The following is a 26,156-nucleotide window of genomic DNA, read 5'->3' on the forward strand; positions in this document are numbered from 1 at the left end:
ACAGAATACAGGGTAAGAAAATTATTCAAAAACATATATAAAAATTTACTGCTCAGATAAATTCGCAAACACCTAATAGGAAATAAAAAAAGGAAACAAAGACCATTTTGAAAAACTACTCCAGGACAAACAGAAAGAAAACGGTACATATCAAATGGGAAGAGGTATAGGAAATGAACAATTCTAATTAATCGAAGTCCTTGCGAATTAGATGGTTGGATGGAGTCCAGGAGTACCCTTAACATCGACTTGATATATTAAAAATCAGAAGATGGCAACAGATTGCCAGAACAAAGAATTGTATTTATAAAATACCTTGTGAATGCGATCATTTTTATTTAGGTGAAACATCAAGACCATTAAATGTTAGAATAAGTGAACATCAATCGTATATTAAAAATAAAGAATTTGATAGATCTCAAATATATAAACACGCATGGAAAAATTAACAGAATGGTGACGAATCTTGGAGCAGATCCACAGAGGATTGTCGAGTCAAAAATTAAGATTATAGTCCTTGCCACAGTTATTAGAAATCATCCAATAACTATTTAAATAAACGGGTCGGAAGGTATCAAGGAGGGTTCAAAAAATGCATCACATTTTGTACAAAAAATGATCCAGAAGAATACTTATGAGCACCAGTTAAACATGAACGTTCAAAATTAAATGAATTTGAATATCTAGGTGTCAACCTAACCAATAGGAGATACGAAGTTTTAGAAATCGAGAAAAGAATTAATAAGGGAATGAGAGTTTTGAACTCCGATATATCTTCTTCTTCTTTTTCCTCTTTATAAGCAATTCTGCTTGTTCATTGGAAGATTAATACTCCATCTTTTGCGCGGTCGTCCGATACTTCTTCTGCCGATTGGTAACTTATCTCTTGCTATCTTGGCGATACGGGTCTCCTCCATTCTGCTTATGTGCTTATTCCATTTTGATTTTCTATTTTGTGTCCATTCATTTATACACTGTACGTTACATTTTCTTCTAATATCTTCACTTCTCTTTCGATCTCTCAACGTATTTCAGAAGAATTACATTCTTCTCAGTACTCTCATCTAAGCCATTTCCAGTAGCCTTTGCGTTGTGGCTGTGTCGGGTCTTGTTTCTGAGGCATATATTATTATTGGTCTTACACTGGCTTTATAAATTCTTGACTTCATCTCAGTGTTAATGTGTCTGTTTCGCCATATAGTGTTATTAAGGCATTCTGCCAGTCTATTTGCTTTTTGTACTTGGTCTCTCACTTCTTTGTCCAGGTCTCCATAGCTAGACAGTGTAATTCCCAGGTATTTTATTTCCATTAGTTGTTCAATACTGATGCCATCAATTTCTTTTTTACATCTGGTTGGTTCTTTGCTGACTACTATTGTTTTAGTTTTCTGAGATGAGAAAGTTATATTAAATTCTTTTGCTCTTATGTTAAATTTGTGGACCAGTCTTTGCAGGATATCTTCATTTTGGACTATCAACATTGCCTCGTCTGCGTAACAGAGTATGTTTATTTCTTTGTTTCCCATTCTGTATCCTCTTCCTTTGTAAGCGCTTTTGATGATTTCATCCATGATCAAATTGAAGAGCACGGGGCTCAATGAATCCCCTTGTCTTATTTCGATGCCTATTTCTATAGGTTATGTAAGTTGTCCATCTATTCTGACTTCCATTTTGTTGTTTTGGTAAATGTTTTCGATAGTTTTTATAATAATTAGAGGAACTTCTCTATTATACAGAAGATAGATTACATCTTTGAGTCTTACTCTGTCAAACGCTTTCCTTAGGTCAATCAGACACAAAAATGCTGGTCTATTATTCTCTAGTGATTTCTCAGTAATTTGCTTTATAACAAATATTGCATCTGTACACGATCTTCCACTACGAAAACCCAATATATAAATAACCCACAATCTCCAATATATATATATATATATATATATATATATATATATATATATATATATATATATATATATATATATATATATATATATATATATATATATATATTGTTATGATTCATTTTATCCGCCAAAGATAAAATTAAAATTACTAAATAGACCATCTAAATAGATTTTCAAGATATCCTGGGGAGTTGTTATGCTATGTAAAATTAAAAATAATATTGGTTTGCTCTTAATATATTTCAAATTATAAAACATAATAATTCAAAATATTTCAACCGATAAACTATGAAAGATATTGCAAAGAAATGAAAGTCCATTATCTTTGGATTACCTGTAGTAAACAAAAATGTAAGATATGCATAAATTATTTTCTTTGTAAAATATATTTGAGTGAACGTAGTGAATTGAACAATACGACCGGGTTTTCCAAATAAACTTGTACAGTGAATAAAGACAATTGGGTAGAATTTAGAAATTATATTTCTCCGTTAGTTTTTAAGAATTTGTAGAAACGATTAACATGTTAATAGTTTTTAGGAAAGTTATAATTGTAGTTAAGGTTGTTGTTTGTTATCTGAATGGGGATAAATATGACGAACTTTGATTGGCAAAGAGTGAAAAAAAGTGGGAGAGATAGATGAATGAGAGTTTAGCTAGATTTAAGAGGAAAAAAAATCATCAGTTGTTTTCCAAGGGTGCAAGGCGAACAGTCGTAGTTCTTTGGCGGTTCCCAAATGATACTAAGCATTAGAAGTGAATGTTTGTGAGTTTTCGTGGACTAAGTGTATCCTGACGGAAGCTGATCCAGTAAAATATTGTAAGTCATACTTTTCTACTTATATATTCCAAGAGTCACTGTTCAGGCCGGAACGAGAGATTCAGTTTATCGAGAGGAGAAGAAGTTTATCTTTTGAACGATACGTGCATCTGAAGGAGATCATTGAAGACGAGAGGCTCGCAATAATTTGTTGTAAGATTGCTGATTACCTAGGGAACTGCTAAGAATAGATAGTGTAGGCTACAAGGAACAAGGATTTGGACAACTCATCTTCAGAGAGATAGTTTTTTTTTTATTCGTCAGTTTTTCCTTTATCAACAAAGTTTTTTTTTTAATTGCTTCAGAAAAGATAGAAATATTTATCAGGAGATATAGAACAACAATTTTGATTTGAAATTTTAATTTATATAGTATATAACATTAATTTTTGAAGGTTTACGTACGTAGAACAAAATTTTGATAATCATTGTATGAGATATTTTTTGTTTAAGATATTTGAGTGTGAATTTTATTTCAATATATAATTTTGTATCATATATGTTTATTATTCCGGTATTCCTCAGACCTTACCTATCATATGTAAAGCATAGATATTGAAGCACGAATATAACCCTGAGATAAGAGAATTAAATAGTGTGATAAAATCATAATTGCATCATATAAATAAGTTTAATTAATTAATTAATTAGCTAATTAATTGCTTGGCGCATCTCTGACTTTTAATATCACATTAATATATATATATATATATATATATATATATATATATATATATATATATATATATATATATATATATATATATATTGTTATGATATGTAAAATCGAGAAAAATATTGGTTTGTTTAAAAATATTTCAAAGTTCAAAAACATTAAAATAATTCAGATAAGTAGGATAATATCCAACAAACATTTCGGAGAAGGAAAGTTATTAAATCTTTGAATTACCTGTACCAAACAAATGTAAGCTTTACATCAATCATTTCTTTGTAATACTTCAGTTGACCCGCATAAGTTTAAGTGAAACAAAAGACAAATTGAAACGGGTTTTTACAAATACATTAGTGCAGTAATTAAAGACAATAGAAGATATTTTAGAAAGAGGTTTTTGTTAGTTTTAAGAATTATAGAAAATAATATTTGTAAATAAGTTTTAGGAAATTTTATAATTATAGGTAAAAATTTGTTTGTTATCGAAATGAAAAAATGGGGAATTGTGACGAGTTTTGATTGGCGGAGATTGAAAAAGGTGGGATAAGGAAAGTTTAGCTAGATTGAGGAGAGAGAAAATATAGGCAGTTGGTTTCCAAGTCTTTGAGAAGAACATTTTTTGTTCTCTGGCGATTCCGAAGAAGTAGCAAGCAGTAGTGTTGAATGTTAGTGAGTTTTTGTGGAGTTAGTGTATCTGACAGAAGCTATAGCAGCCAAATATTGTAAGTCATATTTTTCTACTTATATTCCAAGAGTCACTGTTCAGGCCAACGAGAGATTCAGTTTATCGTAAAGAGAAGATATTCCAAGAGTCATTTTATCACTCGGGCCAACGAGAGATTCAGTTTATCGAGAGGAGAAAGGCTATCATAATTTGAATGATTTGTGCTTTTGAAGGAGATCATTAAGGACGATATACTTGCAACAATCTGTTGTAAGATTGCTGATTACATAGGGAGCAGTTGAGAGGAGATAATACAGTCAACAAGGAACAAGGATTTGGACCACTCATCATCAGAGAGAGATATTTTTGTTTTCTGCAGTTTTTTCTTTTATTGATAACACAATTTTTACACGTAATTTAGAAAGGATATAAATATTTGGATTAGGAGAGTTAGAATAGTTTGGGATTTTGAGATTTCAATTAATATTGTTTGTACCATTAATTTTTGACTGTTCACGTACGGAGAACAAAATTTTGAGAATCCTTATATGAGATTTGTTTATTGAAAACTTTTGAGTGTGAATTATTTCATTATTTTTATTTCAATATATAGTGTTAGATCATATGTGTTTTTTATTATTCCGGTATTCTCTGGACCTTACCTTTCACATGTAATAGCATAGATATTGAAGCACGAATTTAACCCTGAGATAAAAGAATTAAAAATTGTGATAGAGTCATAATCATATCATTTAAATAATTTTAATTAATCAAAAAAATTAATTAGCTAATTATAGCTTGGCGCACCAAGACTTTAAATATCACAATAACTGGCTTCCAAAACGTGGGGCTTGAAAATATCGCAGCTTTACATTTGAAGGAAGGGAAAGAGATCTGGAATAAGTACAGGTGATCCAGAGATAAAAACATATAACATTGAGTGAATTTGAATTTGAAAGGATTTCGACAAATTTTCCAGGGAATATAAATTTGATTTATTGATTGATCGTAGTTAGTGGATATTTGCTGCTATTGAATTATTTGATTTTATTTTCTTTACCAATCGTACATTTGATATTTATTTTGAATTATTTGAATTTTACTGATTGCATATTTGATATTTGTCGTGAAAATTTAATACATTTGGGGAGAAATATTGTCGTGTTCTGAAACATATAGAGTGTTGTAAAATTTCACATTTGGCGGGGACAAAAACAATAACAAAAAGTAACAACATGTCTGTCACAAGGAGACAAAGTAAAATGCAGGAAAGGAAGGAGGATAACAGAGAAGATGAAACAATTTTGGAAGAAGTATCGGATAATGAAGGAAATGCTACAATAATGGAGGAAAGAAAAGAAACAGGGATGTTAGAAAAATTATTAGCTATGATGCAAATACAGACACAACAAATACAAGAATCGTCACAGAAAATGGATAGAAATCAACAAGAAACAAAACAAACAATAGAACTAAATAACAGAAATATAGAGCAGCGTTTGGAAAACTATGAACAAGAAATTAAAGGATGTGTTGAGGGGATAAAGAAAGAACTGATACAACAGATAGAAGAAATAACCATAAAGAATGCAAAACAAGAGACAGAGATTAAAGATATCCAAAATACAATGAAGGAGATACAAAATTGCCAGAGAAAGGAACTAGAGATGCAGAGAGAAGAAATAGAAACTAAAATGAAAGATAGTAAGACTGTCCAGAAAAAGGAATTAGAACAGTTAGAAGAAAAATTTGAAATGGCGCTACAAGAAGACAGGAAGGAAATAGAAAGAAGATTAAAGCAAAATGAAAAACAAATGGCAGAAATTGAACTAAGAGGGGTAGAGAGAAAAGAAGTTATCATCCATGGAACAAGCGAGTCGAAAATACAATTTGGCGGGGATATTCGGAAAACACACCCAGTACCGTTTGTTAAAAATTTGAAAACCAAATTACAACATATTAGATATTTTGACGATTGCAAAGAAACAATTAGAAACCATTTGAAAGAAGGAGCAGCGTTATGGTATGAGAGCAAGGAAGATGAGTTTGAAAATTGGACAGATTTTGAAAATAAATTTCTCAACTATTTCTGGGGGAAAAATAAACAGAGAGAAATCAACCAAGAGCTACAGAATGGAAAATATCACGAAAAAATGGGAATATCTGAAGAAAGATATGCTTTGCAGATATATAACAATTCAAAATATCTAGAATACAAATATTCTACCGAACAGCTGGTAGAAATGATCAGCAGACATTTTGAGGAAACGTTGGAAGATCACGTGATTTTGAGAAACTATCAAGATATTGATAGTTTGTGCCAATTCCTTCAATTAAAAGAAGCGAAAAGAAAAGAAATGAGAAATAGAAGACAACATGACCAATATAATGGAGCGGAAAGAAGGTATTCATCAAATTATGACCAGAGAAACCGACATCCCAGATCAACAAACGAATATAGGCCGAGAAATTACAATAATTACAATAGACAACAAAATTACGATAACCGGAATGATACACAAAATAGAACAAATGAAAATCACAACAGGAATAGAGATGCACAAAATCCTCCGAATAGGAATACGAACGAACAAAGGGACGATAGAAATAATCAGAGATTCCAACGACAAAACAGAAGAGAGATGAATCATGTGGCAATAGAAAAGGAGGAAGAAGAAGTATTCAATGAATCCAGACAGGATTTTCAATAAGGCATCCACTAAACAAAAGTAAAAAACTCTCCGGTATATTTTGTCACCCGAGAGAGTTTATACAGTTGGCGGGAAACGAAAAACAAAATTCTAATTCCAGTCTAATTTTTTAGATGCATTTATAAAACATAAAGCGATTAAAATTCTGATTGATTCTGGATCGGAAATTTCGTTAATCAATAAAAAACTAGTAAAAGAATTAAATATGGACAGATTTGTGTATAAGATTCCGAGGGTTGCTTTAGTGGGTGCAAATAATAAAAAATTGACGACAGTAAACGAAGGTTTAGGAGTACGGATCAGAGTGGGAGACAAATTCTATATTATGCAATGTGTGGTAATCGAAGATCTAAATCATGATATGATAGCGGGAATCGATGAATTGAGTGAAAAACATATCACCATCAATTTTTCGGAAAATCAACTGGAAATCAGAGCAGAACCAGACAACATAGAAGAAGAAAAGGAAACAGATAGGAGAAAATTTTCTGAAAGGATAAATGGACAAGAAAAACATAAAGAAATCAATATGACGGTAGAGGATAAATCGAAAGCTCAAGAAAAAAATCAATCCGAAGAGGAAAAGAGAATAAAAAAAAAGAAGAAGAGTTCGAAAAGAAAGCAGGAAAAGAAGGAAGTTATAAGCAGAAAAATGGAAGGAGCCGAAACATGGTGCTCGGAATACCAGATAGAAATTAAAGATAAAGAAAAAATAGAAGAAGAAATAACGGAAGAGGACAGAGAAGAAATGGCAATTATGGACGAGAATCCAGAATTTTGTGAAGAAGTAATACGGACAGTGAACACATGTGAACAAACTGAGGATGAAAGAAAAATAATATGTGGAGAAAACATGGAGAAGGAAATAGAGAAGATTTTAGAAAATTATGGAGATCTTATTAATGAAGAAAGCCGAGTGGCTAAAAATTATGAACATTCTTTTAAAGTTAAAAACTTAGAAAATTTTAAATCGAAAACATATCCAATCCCGTATAAATACAGGCAAAGCGTCGGACAGGAAATTGAAAATATGATCAAAGACAAGGTGATCGAAAGATGTGACTCTCCATATATCAACCCGATAGTATGCGTAAAAAAATCAAATGGTGATTTGCGATTATGTTTAGATGCAAGAAACATTAATTCGCACACAATCGCGCAATACGAAGCGCCTTTGAACATAGAAGCTATTTTTGGACGAATCACAGGATCACACATTTTCTCCAAAATCGATTTGAAACACAGTTTTTGGTTAATACCTTTGGCAGAAAAGTGTCGAAATTATACCGCTTTTTCTATCGACGGAGTGGTGTACCGATTTAGGGTAGTACCATTTGGACTACAAAGTGCATGCGCTGCTTTGGTTCGCGCATTACACACAATTTTAAATAGGCATGGAGAATTTGTTGTACATTACATAGATGATTTATTAATTTTCTCACCGGATATAACAAGCCATCTACGACATATTCATACTGTTCTCGAAGAACTTGATCAAGCCGGATTAAAATTAAATATTCAAAAGTGTCAGTTTTTCCAAAAAGAGGTATTGTATTTAGGATTCAAATTAGACACAAAAGGGATTAGTCTTGCAGAAGATAGAGTCGAAGTCATAAACAACTACCCTAGGCCAACCAATTTAAAAACTTTACGGGGATTTTTAGGAATGGTAAACTATTTCAAAAAGCTGATACCAGACCTCAGTACAAAAGAAATACCGCTAATAGCATTACTTAAGAAAAATGTCAGATGGAAATGGGGAACGGAACAAGAAATCGCTTTCAAAAATTTAAAAGGAGCTTTTTCCACAGCTGTAAGAGTGCACCACCCAAGATATGAGCAACCTTTCATTCTCAGGACCGATGCTTCCATAAAAAAATTTGCAGGGGTGTTATCACAGATACAAGACGATATAGAGGTGCCAATATGTTTTGTTTCCCGTGTAACCAAAACGTATGAGAGAAAATACAGCGTTACTGAATTAGAGTTTGCCAGTGTATTATTTTGTGTAAACAAATTACGTTTTTACCTACTTGGGGCAAGATTCACCATTGAAACGGACCATGCAGCGTTGGTACACATAATGAAAAATAGGTTGGTAAATAATAGAATTCATAGGGGCATTCTTTTACTCCAAGAATATGATTTTGAATTTAAATATATCAAAGGAACGGACAATATTTTGGCTGATGCATTGACGAGAGATGAACAATTCCGCAAAGAGGATCACAAAACTCTCCACGTAGGCATGAACATAATGAGAGAAGAAGCAGGCTTATTTTCTTTGGCCAAAATCAGGGAAAATCAGGAAGAATTGAATGAAAGGGAAAAGCAAAGGGCTGAACAAGAAAATAACCTATATTTTAAGAGGGTCGATGGTAAAGAACTCTATGTAATCACGGAGCAAATGGCAAAAGAAGTTTTTTTAAAGTTACACTGTGACAACGGACATATTGGAAGTAGAAAGGTGTGGCTTATGTTCAGGGAGAACTACATTTGTCGACAGGACTATACAATAGCCAAAGAGGTGACTCGAAATTGTGTGACATGCCAAAAGTGTAAAAGTAGGAACTTTAAAAATGAAAACGTCACAAAAAACGTCGTAGCTCGGAGGAAACTGGATATTGTTGCTATTGATATGTTGAGCGATTTGATACCAACAACTCAACGGAATAAACACATATTAGTTATGGTGGATCTTTTCTCAAAATATGTTAAATTGTACGCATGCAGAACCACAAAAGGAATTGAAATACTTAGGAAAATAGACAATTTTATAGAAACGGTGGGAAGACCAGACAATATTTTATTGGACAATGCGACATATTTTAGGAACGAACGTTTTAAAAGGGAATTAAGAGAGAGAGGCATCGATACAAAATTTATAAGCATCCGTCATCCACAGAGCAACCCATCGGAGCGTTTTATACAAGAAGTCACAAAATTTCTACGAATTGCCGCGGAAGAACATCATCGACATTGGGACAGAAAAGTGTTTGAGATCGAGACCTATTTGAATTGTGCTCCAAATACGGTTACCAAAGAGACGCCTTTATATATAATGAAAGGAACAATGCCTACAAGACCGTGGGAAGACACCGCCCCCAAACAATACGAAGAAGTGATCGAATTGGTTCAAAGAAGATTGAGACGAAGTGGAGAGAAATATCTCCAAAGACAAGAGAGAACCCGAAGAAGAAGGCCGATCAAATTCCAGAAAGGAGATAAAGTCTTAGTGAAGGCACTGAGGGTGTCGAATTTACAAAATGGTATTTGTGCTAAATTGATGCCGATATTTGAAGGTCCATATAGGGTCAATACGGAAAATGGGGTAAATAGTTATGAATTAGCGCACATAGAGACAGGAAATATACGGGGTATTTTTAACATTCACGACATCTATCAATATCATGAATAGATTTTAATAACATAGTGAAATAATTTGATCCTAGAAAACTTTTGTCATTTTTAAAATTTAACAAAGAGTTTTCGGCAGATCAAATGGCGGGGATTTGTTATGATATGTAAAATCGAGAAAAATATTGGTTTGTTTAAAAATATTTCAAAGTTCAAAAACATTAAAATAATTCAGATAAGTAGGATAATATCCAACAAACATTTCGGAGAAGGAAAGTTATTAAATCTTTGAATTACCTGTACCAAACAAATGTAAGCTTTACATCAATCATTTCTTTGTAATACTTCAGTTGACCCGCATAAGTTTAAGTGAAACAAAAGACAAATTGAAACGGGTTTTTACAAATACATTAGTGCAGTAATTAAAGACAATAGAAGATATTTTAGAAAGAGGTTTTTGTTAGTTTTAAGAATTATAGAAAATAATATTTGTAAATAAGTTTTAGGAAATTTTATAATTATAGGTAAAAATTTGTTTGTTATCGAAATGAAAAAATGGGGAATTGTGACGAGTTTTGATTGGCGGAGATTGAAAAAGGTGGGATAAGGAAAGTTTAGCTAGATTGAGGAGAGAGAAAATATAGGCAGTTGGTTTCCAAGTCTTTGAGAAGAACATTTTTTGTTCTCTGGCGATTCCGAAGAAGTAGCAAGCAGTAGTGTTGAATGTTAGTGAGTTTTTGTGGAGTTAGTGTATCTGACAGAAGCTATAGCAGCCAAATATTGTAAGTCATATTTTTCTACTTATATTCCAAGAGTCACTGTTCAGGCCAACGAGAGATTCAGTTTATCGTAAAGAGAAGATATTCCAAGAGTCATTTTATCACTCGGGCCAACGAGAGATTCAGTTTATCGAGAGGAGAAAGGCTATCATAATTTGAATGATTTGTGCTTTTGAAGGAGATCATTAAGGACGATATACTTGCAACAATCTGTTGTAAGATTGCTGATTACATAGGGAGCAGTTGAGAGGAGATAATACAGTCAACAAGGAACAAGGATTTGGACCACTCATCATCAGAGAGAGATATTTTTGTTTTCTGCAGTTTTTTCTTTTATTGATAACACAATTTTTACACGTAATTTAGAAAGGATATAAATATTTGGATTAGGAGAGTTAGAATAGTTTGGGATTTTGAGATTTCAATTAATATTGTTTGTACCATTAATTTTTGACTGTTCACGTACGGAGAACAAAATTTTGAGAATCCTTATATGAGATTTGTTTATTGAAAACTTTTGAGTGTGAATTATTTCATTATTTTTATTTCAATATATAGTGTTAGATCATATGTGTTTTTTATTATTCCGGTATTCTCTGGACCTTACCTTTCACATGTAATAGCATAGATATTGAAGCACGAATTTAACCCTGAGATAAAAGAATTAAAAATTGTGATAGAGTCATAATCATATCATTTAAATAATTTTAATTAATCAAAAAAATTAATTAGCTAATTATAGCTTGGCGCACCAAGACTTTAAATATCACAATAATATATATATATATATATATATATATATATATATATATATATATATATATATATATATATATATATATAATGTAAATTCTTACATTCAAATTATTTTATACAAATATGAATCGATAAAGAAATAATGTGTTTTATAGGTGCAACTTTTGAATAGAAACGTGGATTCCTACATAAATCCAGTTAAGTAATTGCAAGATCTTCCAAATAATTTCAAGAACTTAATGGCATAAACCACGATGTGGTTTATACTACACTATCACGATAATGTGGTTTATACTACACTACTACTACCACGATAATACATATGTATTACGAGTGCAAACTATGATTACTTTCCACTAACAGATAAAGCAATTTACAATGTTTGTAACCTTACCTGTTAAATCATCTGAGTCTACGTCCCTTCTTACTAGCGCAGCAACAGTTTGAGCTGCAGGTAATGTCCATGCACATACATGGAGAACTGAACTCAAGCTTCTCATTTTTTCTGGGGGCCATGAAAGTCCCACTCGAGCTACCCACCATGCACAGAGACAGACCCACCTGTAATAAAAGAACCAAATTATTAAAAACTCCTACAACAAACATATTTATAAGTCGCTTAGAAAGTTAAAGAATCAGAATCTAAAATCTTAATAGTAGTGGATGTGGATGTTGGATTTATAGATTTTGTAAAGAAACTAAACATATATGCTTCTTCTTCTTCTTTGTGTGCCGTGCTTGTATTCAAGCGTTGGCTATCGTCATATTGACAAGCTGATGAAATGATTCTCGGTCGGCAGCTATATGAAACAGTTCCTCGACCGTTCGACCTGTCCATTGTCTAATGTTACGCAGCCAGGACAGTTGTTTTCTTCCGACCCAACGTTTTCCTTCGATTTTGCCCTGAATGATTAACCGGAGTAAGCGATATTTAGGTCCTCTCATTATATGACCGAAGTATTGGACCTTTCTCATTTTGATGATGTTGATCAAACATATATGCAATACTTTCTAAATATGTAGTCTCAAAGAAGTCCGGCATGAGGCCTGGAAGCATTTTAAATAGAATATAATCTTTCCAACCCAAGAGGATATATAATTGTTGAACCCTCCATAAGGCAATAGAATTAGAAAAAGTCAGTAAGTTCATCAAAAACCGAATCCTTAAACAATATATGTACAGTCTGTCAAAAAATAGGAATGACTACAATCGTGCAATCGGCACGGCCAGTAAGAGAAATAAACTCGACTTATAAACAATGTATCAAAATGAATCAAAGAGAGCACACAATTTTCTTAGTTTTAATTTCACAGTATGAATAAACAAAATAATATTTGATCAAACGTAATAAACGGTACATGTAAAGCAAATCCTATCAGGCTTCTAATTTATACTGGTCAGTAACTATGATAATAAACAATACAAATTTTATTAATGCAGCGTGATTAATGAACTAAAACCTCATCTCCGATGGTAAAGAATAATTAAAGTTTATAATCTCATTTGTTACTTTGTTGTTAATACGAATGAATGAACAAAGAGTTCATTCACTTGCATCAGTAACACACCTTCCATTGATAGTCGCGAACACAAGTGTTCAAACTGATGCTGGTTTATAGCGCATAAAATGTATTGAGAGTTTAAATTGCAACATCTGCAAAATAAAAAAAGGTAATTCACCATAGAGACCAGACAGGAAATGAAAGCGAAAACCAATAGAAATAAACATAATAGGTGATAATAATTAGAATTATTTCAAGTTTAATCTGACGACTAGAAATAATATCAACAAAGGAAACAATCACAGAATAAAAAGTAAACAAAAGATCAAAATTTAAATAAAAAAAAACAGAAAAATGAAGTGTTATCCGCTACTATATCTTTTAAAATGAGTAGCAAACGAGATCCAACTTTGTGATAATTATACTTTATTTGTTTGCAACTGGGAGCTCATTACAACTGCAAATCTTCACTAATCTACAAACAGCCAGTAAAGTAGTCAAACTGAAATCACTGTTAATAATATAGTTTCTGTTGAAATGTAATTTTAGATTTAAAGTAAATTCAACTTCAAGCTACGAACATAATAAACACAAGTCACGGCGTGATATCTGAGCGAAAAAAGGTTCTTAAGTTGTATCGTTTTCGAGTTATAAACAATTTAAAACTGAAAAAAGAACGAAAGATGACGATTTTCAAGGCTTAAAAACATATTTAAAAAATATTATTTTTGAAATTACGAAGTACCTAAACTTGAATTTATGTACTCGACGATTACAAAAATAATATTTTTTACTTGTCTTTTTGAGCCTAAAAAATCGTCAGTTTCCGTTTTTTTTTTAATATTAAATTGTTTATAACTCGAAAACCATCTACATAATAAAACAATTACAAAAGGCCTTTTATGTCACGAATGATCCAAAAAATCTAAAATAATATCTTCCCGGGTCGAAATTTTTGACGTGACAACGTCTTAAATTAGGTTGTGGCTCGGAGTCACTCATGAAAAAGTGTAACGCCCGCTCACGTCTGTTACGATGAGTCACCGAACGAGAGAGAGGCCCGCCGGACCGGCGAATGCCTTGCGTCTCTCTCCCACTCAAACATGATCGGTACGCTGCGCGCGCAGCACTAGAGAATTAGGCGCGTTGAATCGGTGCGTGCTTGTGTCTGTCTTTCTCGAGCGTTCTTGGCGTTGGAAAACCGAGAAAGCGTCATAATACAAGTTCACACGTGTGGTTAAAGTATCGTCAGCTGTGTCTGTAGTGAAAATGTGGAGTGCTTAGATTCGTCATTTACAACAACTACAACAATAAAGGTAAATCATTGTACACTAATATTTCATTATTGTAAACTATGATTGATTGATTAATTGTTAGATTGACACAAAAGTTGAGAAACTGATTTCTATGGTTAAAATTTGTGCAATTCTTATTTTCATTCAATTCCTTGTTCCTATTGTGCAATTTAATAATATTCATATCAATAAATATTCTACCGAGAAAAAGACGTTGTCACGTAAAATCTTCGCCCGTAAAACCGACTTTACAGGCAACCGATTTTTTTTTTTACAAAGTTTGTTACAAATAGAACAAAGTCATTTTTTAATTATTAATTAATTATAGTCAGGACCAATTTATATCGGGCCCCTTCTTTTTTTATAAATTCTAACATACTAAATTACATCCTCTACTATAAGAGTAAATTTTAAAAATGAACATTTTGTTATTTTAGTTGGATGCGGATGAAACTGGGTAACTGTTACCACTAAAGGTCGCGGCATATTATCGTGCACGTATAGTTTCCGGCACGTAGCGTTTCCACTCCAGCAATTGGGCTGCGCGTTCACATTTTCATACATAGAACGTTTCAGTTTGGTTCGGTGAAGATATGATCTCGCTTTTCTCGACAAAAATTATGTGCAATTGCTCTTCTACTTGGACTCTGAAATAGAAAAAAGAATAGATGCCTTTGAGATGTATATATACAGACGAATGTGGAGGATTCCATGGGTACAAAGAGTTACTAATGTTGAGGTACTTCGTCGCATGTGTAAACAAAAAGAATTACTAAGAATAATCAAAGAGAGGAAAATGCAGTACTTGGGTCATGTTACATTACTTCAAGTTATACTGGAAGGAAAAGTACGGGGCAAAAGATCAGTAGGAAGACGCCAGAACTCGTGGCTGAAAGACCTGAGGAGATGTTTCGACCGCTCATCCGCAGAGATCTTTCGCGCAGCAGTTTCCAAAACTACAATTGCCATTTGGATCGGCAACCTTCGAAAGGAGACGGCGCAATGAGAAGAAGCTCTTCTACTTAACGATGAAGAATGAAAAACTGTGTTAAAAAGAAGGTTTGAAGTACATCCAATGCTAAGAGAAAGGAAGAGGGAATGTGAATACTGGAGTTTATACAGAGAATTAATTGATGACGATGAAAAATATTATGGATATTTTAGAATGAATAGGATTCAATTTAAATATGTTTTAAATTTAATTTCACCTTCAGTTAAAAAACAAAAAACTACATTTAACGAATCATACGAACATATCAAACCAAAAAGTATTTTTTAAAAAGAAGAGGTATCACTTCCGTACAAAAGTCCTAATTGTTTATTACTTCCGTGATTAATTGTCACACATAAATGACAAAATAGTCTCGAAAATTATTTTTTTCTCTGACTCTGTATCAAAATCAAACAAATACCTAAATAAACAACGGGGGGAAAACGACGGACATCTAATTCACATTATCCTTACCAACCGGTTACGACTCGTTACGTAGCCGTCGGCATCAGTAAAATATTGTTTTCAAATATACTGAACGGAAACGTTAAGTGTCTAAAACGCTATGTTCCGGACAGTGTGCGTTGTTCATATTTAAAACCATTTAAATTATATTTTTCGAAAACTAAACGCTATGTGTTGGAAACGCAACGTGCATGATAATGTTGTGAATTTATTAAAAGGTTCAATATTTATAACACTTACGGATTTAATTTATTTCTTTATTTATATTAACTTATCTGACAATAATTTATTATATCCGTACGTAACAAATTCGCGAGCGCGGATCTTGAGAATTAACTGTCCCTTCCAAATAAAATGTCCTTTATATATGCCATTGCCTTTACGCTAGAATCATCGAACAGCCTTCTCGATTAGCGGCAAAATTATAACGGTAAGGCAAACGGGTATTTTTACATCGGCTCGACCGTTTCTGGAAGGTCCCTTCAGGTAAATTTCTGCCGGCTAATAGAATACTCTCGTAAAATCTAAAACAGAACAGCATTAGTCATAATATGTACGGTTATTTTAGGCCAGGATAATTATCGTAACATTGCCCCCCTCTTAAAAGATGGTTCCTCCTGGAACCTTGTCGGGACTGGAACCGGAACTGTATGCTGGTATCGGCAACTGGACCCTCTTTTACAACTTCCAGTTGTATAAAAATGACAAGGGACGGTTTTTTCTCCGCACCAGTAACTATGCGGATTGCAACAGACTAACACCTGGACTTCGGTGTCTTTAAAGATCTCCTCCACCATATTTCGGATAACCCTCCAATCTAATTGGCGGCACTCCAACTTTGGCATGGCTAACTTTTGCACGTCGGACTCTAGTACGTGCTCTCTCAATTGAAGTAAGGCTTCCCACACATCTCGGTAGGTAGGTTGGTCACGGGCAGTGTCTTTTGTTACCAGGTAGAAAAGGTAACGTGATGCATCTTGGAGTTTCAAGGTTTTACCGGGAGCTGGCACCTGGCATTGAAGTTCTGCAACTCGACCAAACTTCCTTCGAAAGACGGATGCCAACCCTGGTGCGTCTTTGATACTGGCCGGGATGATAAGGGCCAGCGAGTAGTCATCGGGGAGCGCGAGTAGATCTTGCTTTTCTTCAGTGGTAACACCATGTCTTGCTTTACCGGTACCTCCATAGGCACCCATGAATTCCTCAAACGTGAGGTCAGACACGTCTTGGACTTGGTTTACTTCCACTTCTTCATCTACGTCGTGGTCACCTTCGAAAGACGCCAGCCGGTTATGGTGTACTATCATCGGCTTTCCCCTCGGAATCTTACATACAGCCATACTTTGTCGTTCTTCTTAAAGCAACCCATTTCGGCTTGTGTATCGTACCGTTTCTTCATTCGGTCGCTAGCGATCTGAAGGTGGGAACGGACCAACTCATGTACATCGTCCATTCTTCTTCGTAATTCGATCACATAATCTTCACCTGCTACATCTTCTCCAGGTCGACACCCAAATTCTAGATCACAAGGTAGTCGCATTTCGCGTCCGAATAGGACTCTGGCTGGTGTCTGGCCCGTTGATTCGTTAACAGCAGATCTGTAGGCCATTGTGAAGAACGGAAGGTATTGGTCCCAGTCTCGCTGATGATCGGACACCATCTTTGTCAAATACTTGCCAACTGTCCTATTCATTCGTTCTACCATACCATCCGATTGCGGATGATACGCGGTAGTTCTTGTTTTCTTCATGCCTAGTCTATCACATATTCCTTGGAATAGATCACTTTCAAAGTTCCTGCCTTGGTCACTATGGATCTCCAAAGGCACTCCAAATCGGCTGATATATTCTTGGATCAACTTATCTGCAACGGTGGCGGCCTTCTGGTCTGGAAGTGCGTAAATCTCGACCCACTTAGTGAAGTAATCCATTACTACCAACATGTACTTGCCCCCATTTTCAGTTTCTGGAAATTGCCCTGCAATGTCCAAAGCTATTCTTTCAAACGGGCTTCCAACATTATATTGTCTCATAGGAGCTCTCCTTTTCCGGTGAGGCCCGTTACTCGTAGCACAAATAGTACATTTCTTACACCAGTCTTTTACGTCGTCGGAACTGTTCATCCAATAAAACCGTTCCCGAATTCGCTGAAGGGTTTTCCTTACACCAAAATGCCCTCCCGATGGACTGTCGTGTAACTGACGAAGTACTTCGGCTATTCTGCTCTTTGGGATCACCAACTGTCTTCTTTTCTCTGAACCGTCATCATTTTCCAGGACTCGTTTGAGCAAGCCATCTTCGATGATAAATGAGTCCCACTGGGCCCAATACGTCTTAACTACTGAGCATAGGTTTGATATTTCCTGCCAAGGTGGTCGACGGCTTTCCTCTTTCCATTTTCGGATTTTCTGTATAACTGGATCTCTCTCTTGTTCTGCCCTTATCTTAGTAGGCGTCCAGTCGTCGTTGACAATCGTCGTTCTTAGCACTGCTGCTTCCTTGGATTCCGTTTTGTTGCAGTGGGAACACTCTGCTGGGCATGGCCTTCTGGAAAGAGAATCAGCGTTTCTGTGGCTAACTCCGGCCCGGTGCTCAATCTTAAAATCGTATTCTTGGAGTCGTTCGATCCACCTGGCTATCTGACCCTCTGGATTCTTAAACTGCATCAACCACTTAAGGGCGGCATGGTCGGTTCGGATTAGAAACTTTCTGCCATAGAGGTATTGATAGAAGTGCTCTACTGATTTAACTACTGCTAGAAGTTCTCTTCTCGTGACGCAATAATTCCGCTCAGGTTTTGAAAGAACTTTACTAAAATATCCGAGGACTCGTTCCTGTCCTCCTTGAATCTGAGACAGCACTCCTCCAATTCCCACATTACTTGCATCCGTATCTAAGATGAACTCTCCTTCTGGCAGTGGATACCCTAAAATTGGTGCTGTTATTAGATGTTTTTTTAAGGTCTCAAAGGCATTTTGGCAGTCTGTATCCCAGCGGTATTCTCTTGCTTCCTCTGTAAGTCGCGTTAATGGCTTAGCGATATCTGCAAACTTCTTAATAAACCTCCGGTAGTAAGTACATAGTCCAAGAAAACTTCTCACTTGATGTTTGTCAGTTGGTTTTGGCCATTCCTTAATGGAATCGATTTTTCCCTTATCCACGGCCACTCCTTCTTTACTGACTATATGACCCAGATAATTGACTTTAGTAGACATAATAGACATTGACTAATCTTGGAACCATTATCTTCCATTTATCGCTATAAAAGTAAAACACAACACGTTGGTTCACACACTAATTCATTAAACAGACAAAATTATGCGTTGGGGAAAAAATTCAAGTACCTCTTTATACTCACTAATGGATCCGCATATAAGTACACAGCGTACGCAAAGCGGCGCTTTTGATATCAAGAGGGTCTGATAAGAAGAGGCCTAGATGGAGGTAGATAAAGATAACCAAATAATAAACAAAATAATAACCACGTAACTGTGGTATAACAAACATTCTATTTGTATCCGGAGATGGTTTATCTACCGTTAAGTAAACATATAGAATTGTTGACTTTATTCTTCTATTTGACTGTAAATAAATTTTATATAAAAATATATATTTAAAACTACGTCTTGTTTGACAAGAAGATGCAGTAGTAGACATATTTATATAGATTACTATAATATACATTTACAGCACCTAGAAATTTGGACGTTCTAAATATTTTAAAGTATAGTACATTTCACGAATTTGCCACAGTACAGTCGCGTTATTCCGAACAGAATCGGGAAAATATTGTTATACAAATTATATACAGTATATTTATTCTGTAATTTAAAATCTGTAATTTTTTTTTTATCCGGTCTCGACGTGGTGATCAAACTGCCCTTTGAGACTTTTTGCTAATTGTTGGTTCAAAGTGAATTATTATTTTTAAAGTATTGTTTTCATATTTTATAAATAAAATTGTCACGAAATGGAACACACTATATTTTATTACATTTTTCGTTTCTATTTATAATTTTTTATCCGATATAATATTATTGTCTTCTATTTCTTTTATTATTGTTTTGAAGCTATTTTCTTGTGACATCTTAATACAATTTACTAGTTTTATTTAGATAGATTTCCCTAAATTGCATTTTTTTTTTTATCTAAAATAACATATTGTTACATCTTGTATAAATATTCATTTCGTAGAGTAGGTTATATTAAAAGGTAATTGGTAATAGTGAAGGTAATATTTAGCGATGAAGCTCACATATCCAGTGCAGAAATATTTAACTGACACTCATAAGAGAGATTTGGTTTTAACGTTAGTGTTTTGTTAAGCATAATAAATTAGCTTATCTTGTATTTGATGATAAACTAACTGCACCGGATATATAGGTATCTTAAAAATTTAAAAGAATTTAAATAACATTTTTAATGAGAAATACATATTTGGCCGAGAGGAATACATTTTTGTTTTAACAAGATGGAGTACCTGCTCATAATGCCGAATTCGTTGGAAATTATTTAAATGAAATTTCATAATCGGTGGATTAGAACTTATGGTTGTTTCTCACCAGAACTAAATCCCCCTAATTTTTTTATTGGGCGATTTTAAAGAAACAGTATTTATAAAACTGGCTTTAATACTAAGGAGAATTATTGCAAAGCATTTAAGTATCAAGCATTTAAAAAAATAAAGCCAATGCATACACTCAATTGAGTAAGATCTGTAAGAAAAAGGTGTCAATTATTATTATAACAAAACGGGAGCATTTTTGTAAAATGAATTCTAGTTGTTCCTTTGTGTATTATTGTTGCTTTTATGTTTATTATAATGTTAATATCTTCGTAAAATTAATTTTGATTGCTAAGTAGTTTTTTGTTGCTGGTAGATGTGTTATTTCCATTTTTTAAGTTGATTGATCTTATTCCTGGTAAATTAAACTGTGAAGGATTATTATCCCCATAATAAAATGTTAGAATGTGTTACTGAGTGTATTGTTTCTAAGTTTCTATAACGTGATGTCAAATAAAGAATTTATCTGCAGAGTAGCTACAACGAAATGTCATATTACTGATCAGTTCAAAATTTCGGCTCTATCTCTCCGACTATTAGGCAAGCTCCTCTTTCCTTTAAAGGAGACAGATAGTTGAACGATATTTTATACAATGTCTATCACCGGGTATGGATTTATTTTTGTCCAAGTTTTATATTGGTCCACTCTTTCAAATGCAGTTCAAACAGACATATATTAAATTGTATGTTCCGTTTTAAATTCGTTCAATCTGTATATATATTGTTGTACTTTTGAATGTCCATAAGCAATAAAAAACCGATATACAAATTTTATTACTTTAATAAAAATTAAAATTATTGATATTTCATAAAGACACGGGCATATAAATTTTCAAACATCCTGTATAAGACAAAATATGTATTTTAAGTTGTTCGAAGAATTGTTCATTAGGCCTCAGAGACAAGACTTTCAAATATTATCGATAAGAAATTTAAATAAGTCGGTTATTGTGGAATGGATTTACCCGGAATAAAAGTGTATATAGAAAGTGTTGCAACAATAGACCGGGATTTGCGGTGGTTTTTCTCCCCGAAAGATTATATCGGTAAAAGTTTATTAACAAAAGACATTGAATTGAGAAACAGGTATCGTTTGTAGCTATTAGTAAGAAATATTTGTAAAGCAGATAGATTTAGTTAGAATAATTAAAGAAGGTTGTTTTCTGGAATTACCCGAATGACGTTTTATAGAGAGAGTTGGTTGGTAACGATATACGTCACAGAGGTGGATGATTTTTATTGGTCAATTTTTGAATGCAAGGAGGTTGGTTTTGGCTATGAGATAGGAGAGAGAAAAAAAAGGTTAGGGAGTCAGTTTTCGTCGTCCAAGAAGGAAGGAGCTTTGTGATTTGTGTTTGTTTGAAGTCCCGAAGACGTAATTACCGGGTGTGTTTATCTGCTGTGTAAAAGCTGACCAGTGTGAGGAACGGGGTACAGAGAGATAGAAAACCAAAGGGTATAAGAATATTAATAGCAGACGAAGCCGGAAACATTTGGAGTTATAAACAGGCGCGGAGATTGGCTCAAAAGGAGGCTGCATAGACTAACACGAGTTGTTGGGTTGCAGATACAAGGACAGATAGGAGAAAGGTGTACGTCATCTGGACCACAATAGGAGCAGAAGCAGAGAAAGGATTTTTTTGTTGTGGCGTGGCCATAGAATTGCAACGGCAGAGAAGGAAAGGTCAGTCAATTTTCATTAGAGCCGGAGTGTGATTTTCATTTATTAATTAAATAAATTGAATAAATAATAGAGACAGTTAATTTTGCGATCACTTAAAAAAAAGGAATTATAAAAAGAGCTTAGTTATAACACATATTAAAAATCAATGTAAAATAACATTTGGGTCCATGATAGAAAACAACTTCTCATATATTTAAAGTTAGTATATTGCAAATATTACAGGATTGATTGTTATATAAAATTTCATTAAAATAAAGGACATCTCACATATAGTTCAGTTGAAATTCTATGTATTTTATTCAGGTCATATTACCTATCCCGATTAGGAAGCCAATTGGAAAATATTTTGAATCCACGATCAAAGGTAAATAGTACAATTTAAATAGCCTGAGATTGTAATTAATTAATGCTGATTTATTGTGATTAATTGGAGATTAGATCATTTAATAAATATAGACAGGATTTTTCCTAAGTAAGCAATATAATACAATTTAAATAGCATAACAAAATGGCCCCCAACGTGTAAAGCTTTGAAAAATATTTCTAGTTGGCAAATTTGAAAGGATAGGAGTAGACGAGCAGATATTTGAAAGTTTATATGCCGGGGATAAAGTGAAATATTATGTAAAAATTGAGGACATAAAGATTTATATATTTTTTTTAAGATACAATTTACCATAATTGATTTATTCGTGATATTGACAATTTATAGGTTACCATAATTGATTTATTTGTGTGATATTTACATTTGATAATTTTACCATACTTGAATTATTTGATTAATTTTGACATTTGATATTTTACCATTTGATTTATTTGTGGGATATTGAAATTTGATACTCGTACTCAAGAGTTATTACATTTGAACAGGAAAAGTCCCGTTTGTTGCAACAGACCAGTAGAATTTTATATTTGGCGGGGATATTATTGCACAAATTTCAAAGTTTCATATTATATATATATATATATATATATATATATATATATATATATATATATATATATATATATATATATATATATTACACATTTTTAATTTACACATAGTTGAACACAGCATTTTTATCACGTTGTCGATTCAAAAAAGAACAAATCTATATTATATAAGTGTGTCGCTTGTCAATAAAAATCGATTGGAATCGATGAGCGTTTCGATAATCATTTTTAATTTTGAACATTTCGGACATTGTACAATTTTAGAAGTGGACAATATTTTCCGTACAAAACTAGGATTGTCCAATTTCGGGCATTGCCCGTAACATATACACATTTTGTTATTTTAGTTACGGTATACTTTTTTACCATAAAAAGAGCAAGAAAGGGTAATTAAATAGAGTATCAATATAATAATATATTAGTAATTATTTTGTTTTAGACTTAATTATTTTTTTTATATCGAAGGAGATGGTTTCAGCGAGATAAATATTAAAACATCCAATTAAGGCTGCTCTGTACCGATGCCATCTAAAAATCTAAATAGAATGCAAAATGCAAAACAATTCCCAGAATATTAGAAAACAAAGCGTATTTAAATTGTACGAAGATTTATGATATGTTTACCCGCCGGCCAAAGATATTCAAAGTTGGCATAGGAAATAAGAACAAAACACTAACGAAATAAACGATCTTGTCGAGTTAATAAGATGCTCTATTGTTCCTATCTTCGAACAGGTTATGTTCTTTTACCGGTTACGGGTCGGAAAAACTGCACCAGTAACTCACGAAATGATATTATAAAGCGATAGTAAGATTACAATGGACCATTGTGTTTGAATATGGAGAAGAAATTTATAGTGTCGACAAAAATGGGCGAAGCGAGTAGCTGGCTGAGAGAGAAATGCCTATTTCCATGTAAATGAGTCGACCGATCTCGGATAAAAATCCAACAGTAATTTATAAATTAAGAAAAAATACAAAAAGTACTTAAATACAGTATTTCCAAATTAAATCCGGTTATTGATTCACAGATAAGCCAAAATATCTTGGCTTTACAAATATAACCAAATACTATAGATTATTATTTTTATTCACTACAGAAATAATAGCAATATATGATACTATTATATTATACATACATACATATATATATATATATATATATATATATATATATATATATATATATATATATATATGTATATATATATATATGTATATATATATATATATATATATATATATATATATATATATATATATATATATATAGCGAAGTATTTACTCTACTTGACCCTTTGTATGCGTTTAAAGCTTTAGAAACTGGATTCCAAACTAGAGCAGCATCACGTGGCCATTGATTGGCGCAGCTATTTATTCACTTCTAGACATAATATCCTCAGTTGAAGAATAGGACAGCTTCTTCCAAAATCTTGGCTAGCAATTACTGGAAGCAGGCGATTGGAACGTCAAAAATACTCTATGAGGATCACGACTAACTACAACGAAAAGTAGAAACCTACATTGATCATTGCCGAAAAACAATTCATTCTTCTTATCGACAGGACAACCAACATACTGGCTAGCAGATAACAACAAAATTTAGGATCTTCTGTTGCAATATTTAAAAGTTTACCTAATAAGCATTCAAAAATAGAACCTAGTTTTAACCTATACTACTACGACACAACTATAATATACAATCAACATCCATTAAGACTATCTAATAAAAAAACACAGACACCATTAAACAGAATATAATGTTAGATCATCGAATAAAAGAATCTGATGAGCTGCAATTAGATGTAGAAAAGCTAACGACTGTAATACAAAACGCTGCTTAGGAATCTACTCCTATAAGTAAAAAACGGTAATCCTGAAGACGACAATGTGCCGTTACATATCAAACAAATTCTAATCGAAAAAAGAAGAGTGCGTGCAAAATGACAAAGGTCCTGAAATCCATTCGATAAGACACAGCTTAGAATAACAAACCAACTAACGTCAGCGCTAAATCAAGCCTAATGACCTTCAATTTCTATATTAACAATCCCTCTCCAGAGAGCAACTAAAAAATTCAAGAAACCGACACTACCAATTCTCCAATAAGAAAACCTGATAGAAATTTGGCGCAGACTGACTGGATGAAAAAGCTAATGTATTTGCAAAATATTTAGAAAATATATTTACTCCAAATTTAGGTCAAAACATAAACGATGATGTAGTTAGCCAAATCTAGATACACCCTGCCAACCATCACCTCCAATAAAAGCATTCTCTCCATTCGAGGTTCACAGAATAATAATGATTACCAACACTTATAAAGCACCAGGATGCTCATGCTACTATATTATCTACTATTATCATTGGAAATATGCTAATATTGCTAAATTGCCTACAGAACCTTCTTTCTATTGTCCGATAAGCTTGTTACCTTTCATGTCCAAGATATTTGAAAGAGTCCTACTAAATAAAATACCGAAACTGTACCACTCGAGAACATAATACCCGAACATCAGTTTGGTTTCCGTCAAAAATATTCAACAACCCAACAGTGTCATAGAATATTAATTAAAATCAAGAAAAGTTTGGAAGAAAAGACTATGTGTGCGCTTCAGTATTTCTCAATATTCAGCGGGTTTTGATAACGTATTGCACAACGGTTTGCTGTATAAATTACTATCTTTACTGCCTAGCGATATGTACCTTATCCTGAAGTCCTATATTAACGAACGTTCGTTCCAAGTAAAAATCAATAATGATTTCTCAACCTATTACTCAATCCAATCCGGAGTTTCCCAGGGAAGTGTCGCCGGTCCCTTCCTGTACCTAATCTTTACTGCTGACATACCTATTACAGATCACGTCACATTGGCGACTTTTGACGATGTTACAGCCATTTTAGTTTCAAACAAAGACCCACACATACCATCTGAAAAGCTGCAAAATTACTTGCATACATTAGAGAATTGGTTGACAAAATAGAAAATTAAAGTGAACAACGAAAAATCAGCCCAAAACATATTTACAACAAGAACAATGCCACTATTCAGACG

The 26,156-nt window shown here is 33.3% G+C and overlaps 1 protein-coding gene across 1 annotated transcript in view; it reads right to left on the bottom strand.

Moving 5' to 3' along the window:
* LOC140445680 (frizzled-4-like) overlaps positions 1 to 26,156 on the bottom strand; it is a 152,154-nt gene that overhangs the window by 33,189 nt on the left and 92,809 nt on the right. The window contains exon 3 of the mRNA XM_072537926.1: positions 12,058 to 12,224. Within this exon, the coding sequence (XP_072394027.1) occupies positions 12,058 to 12,224 (167 nt within the window). The remainder of the gene's footprint in view (positions 1 to 12,057; positions 12,225 to 26,156) is intronic.

The sequence above is a fragment of the Diabrotica undecimpunctata genome, chromosome 7 (genome assembly GCF_040954645.1).
Source record: "Diabrotica undecimpunctata isolate CICGRU chromosome 7, icDiaUnde3, whole genome shotgun sequence".
Taxonomy (NCBI): Eukaryota; Metazoa; Arthropoda; class Insecta; order Coleoptera; family Chrysomelidae; genus Diabrotica; species Diabrotica undecimpunctata.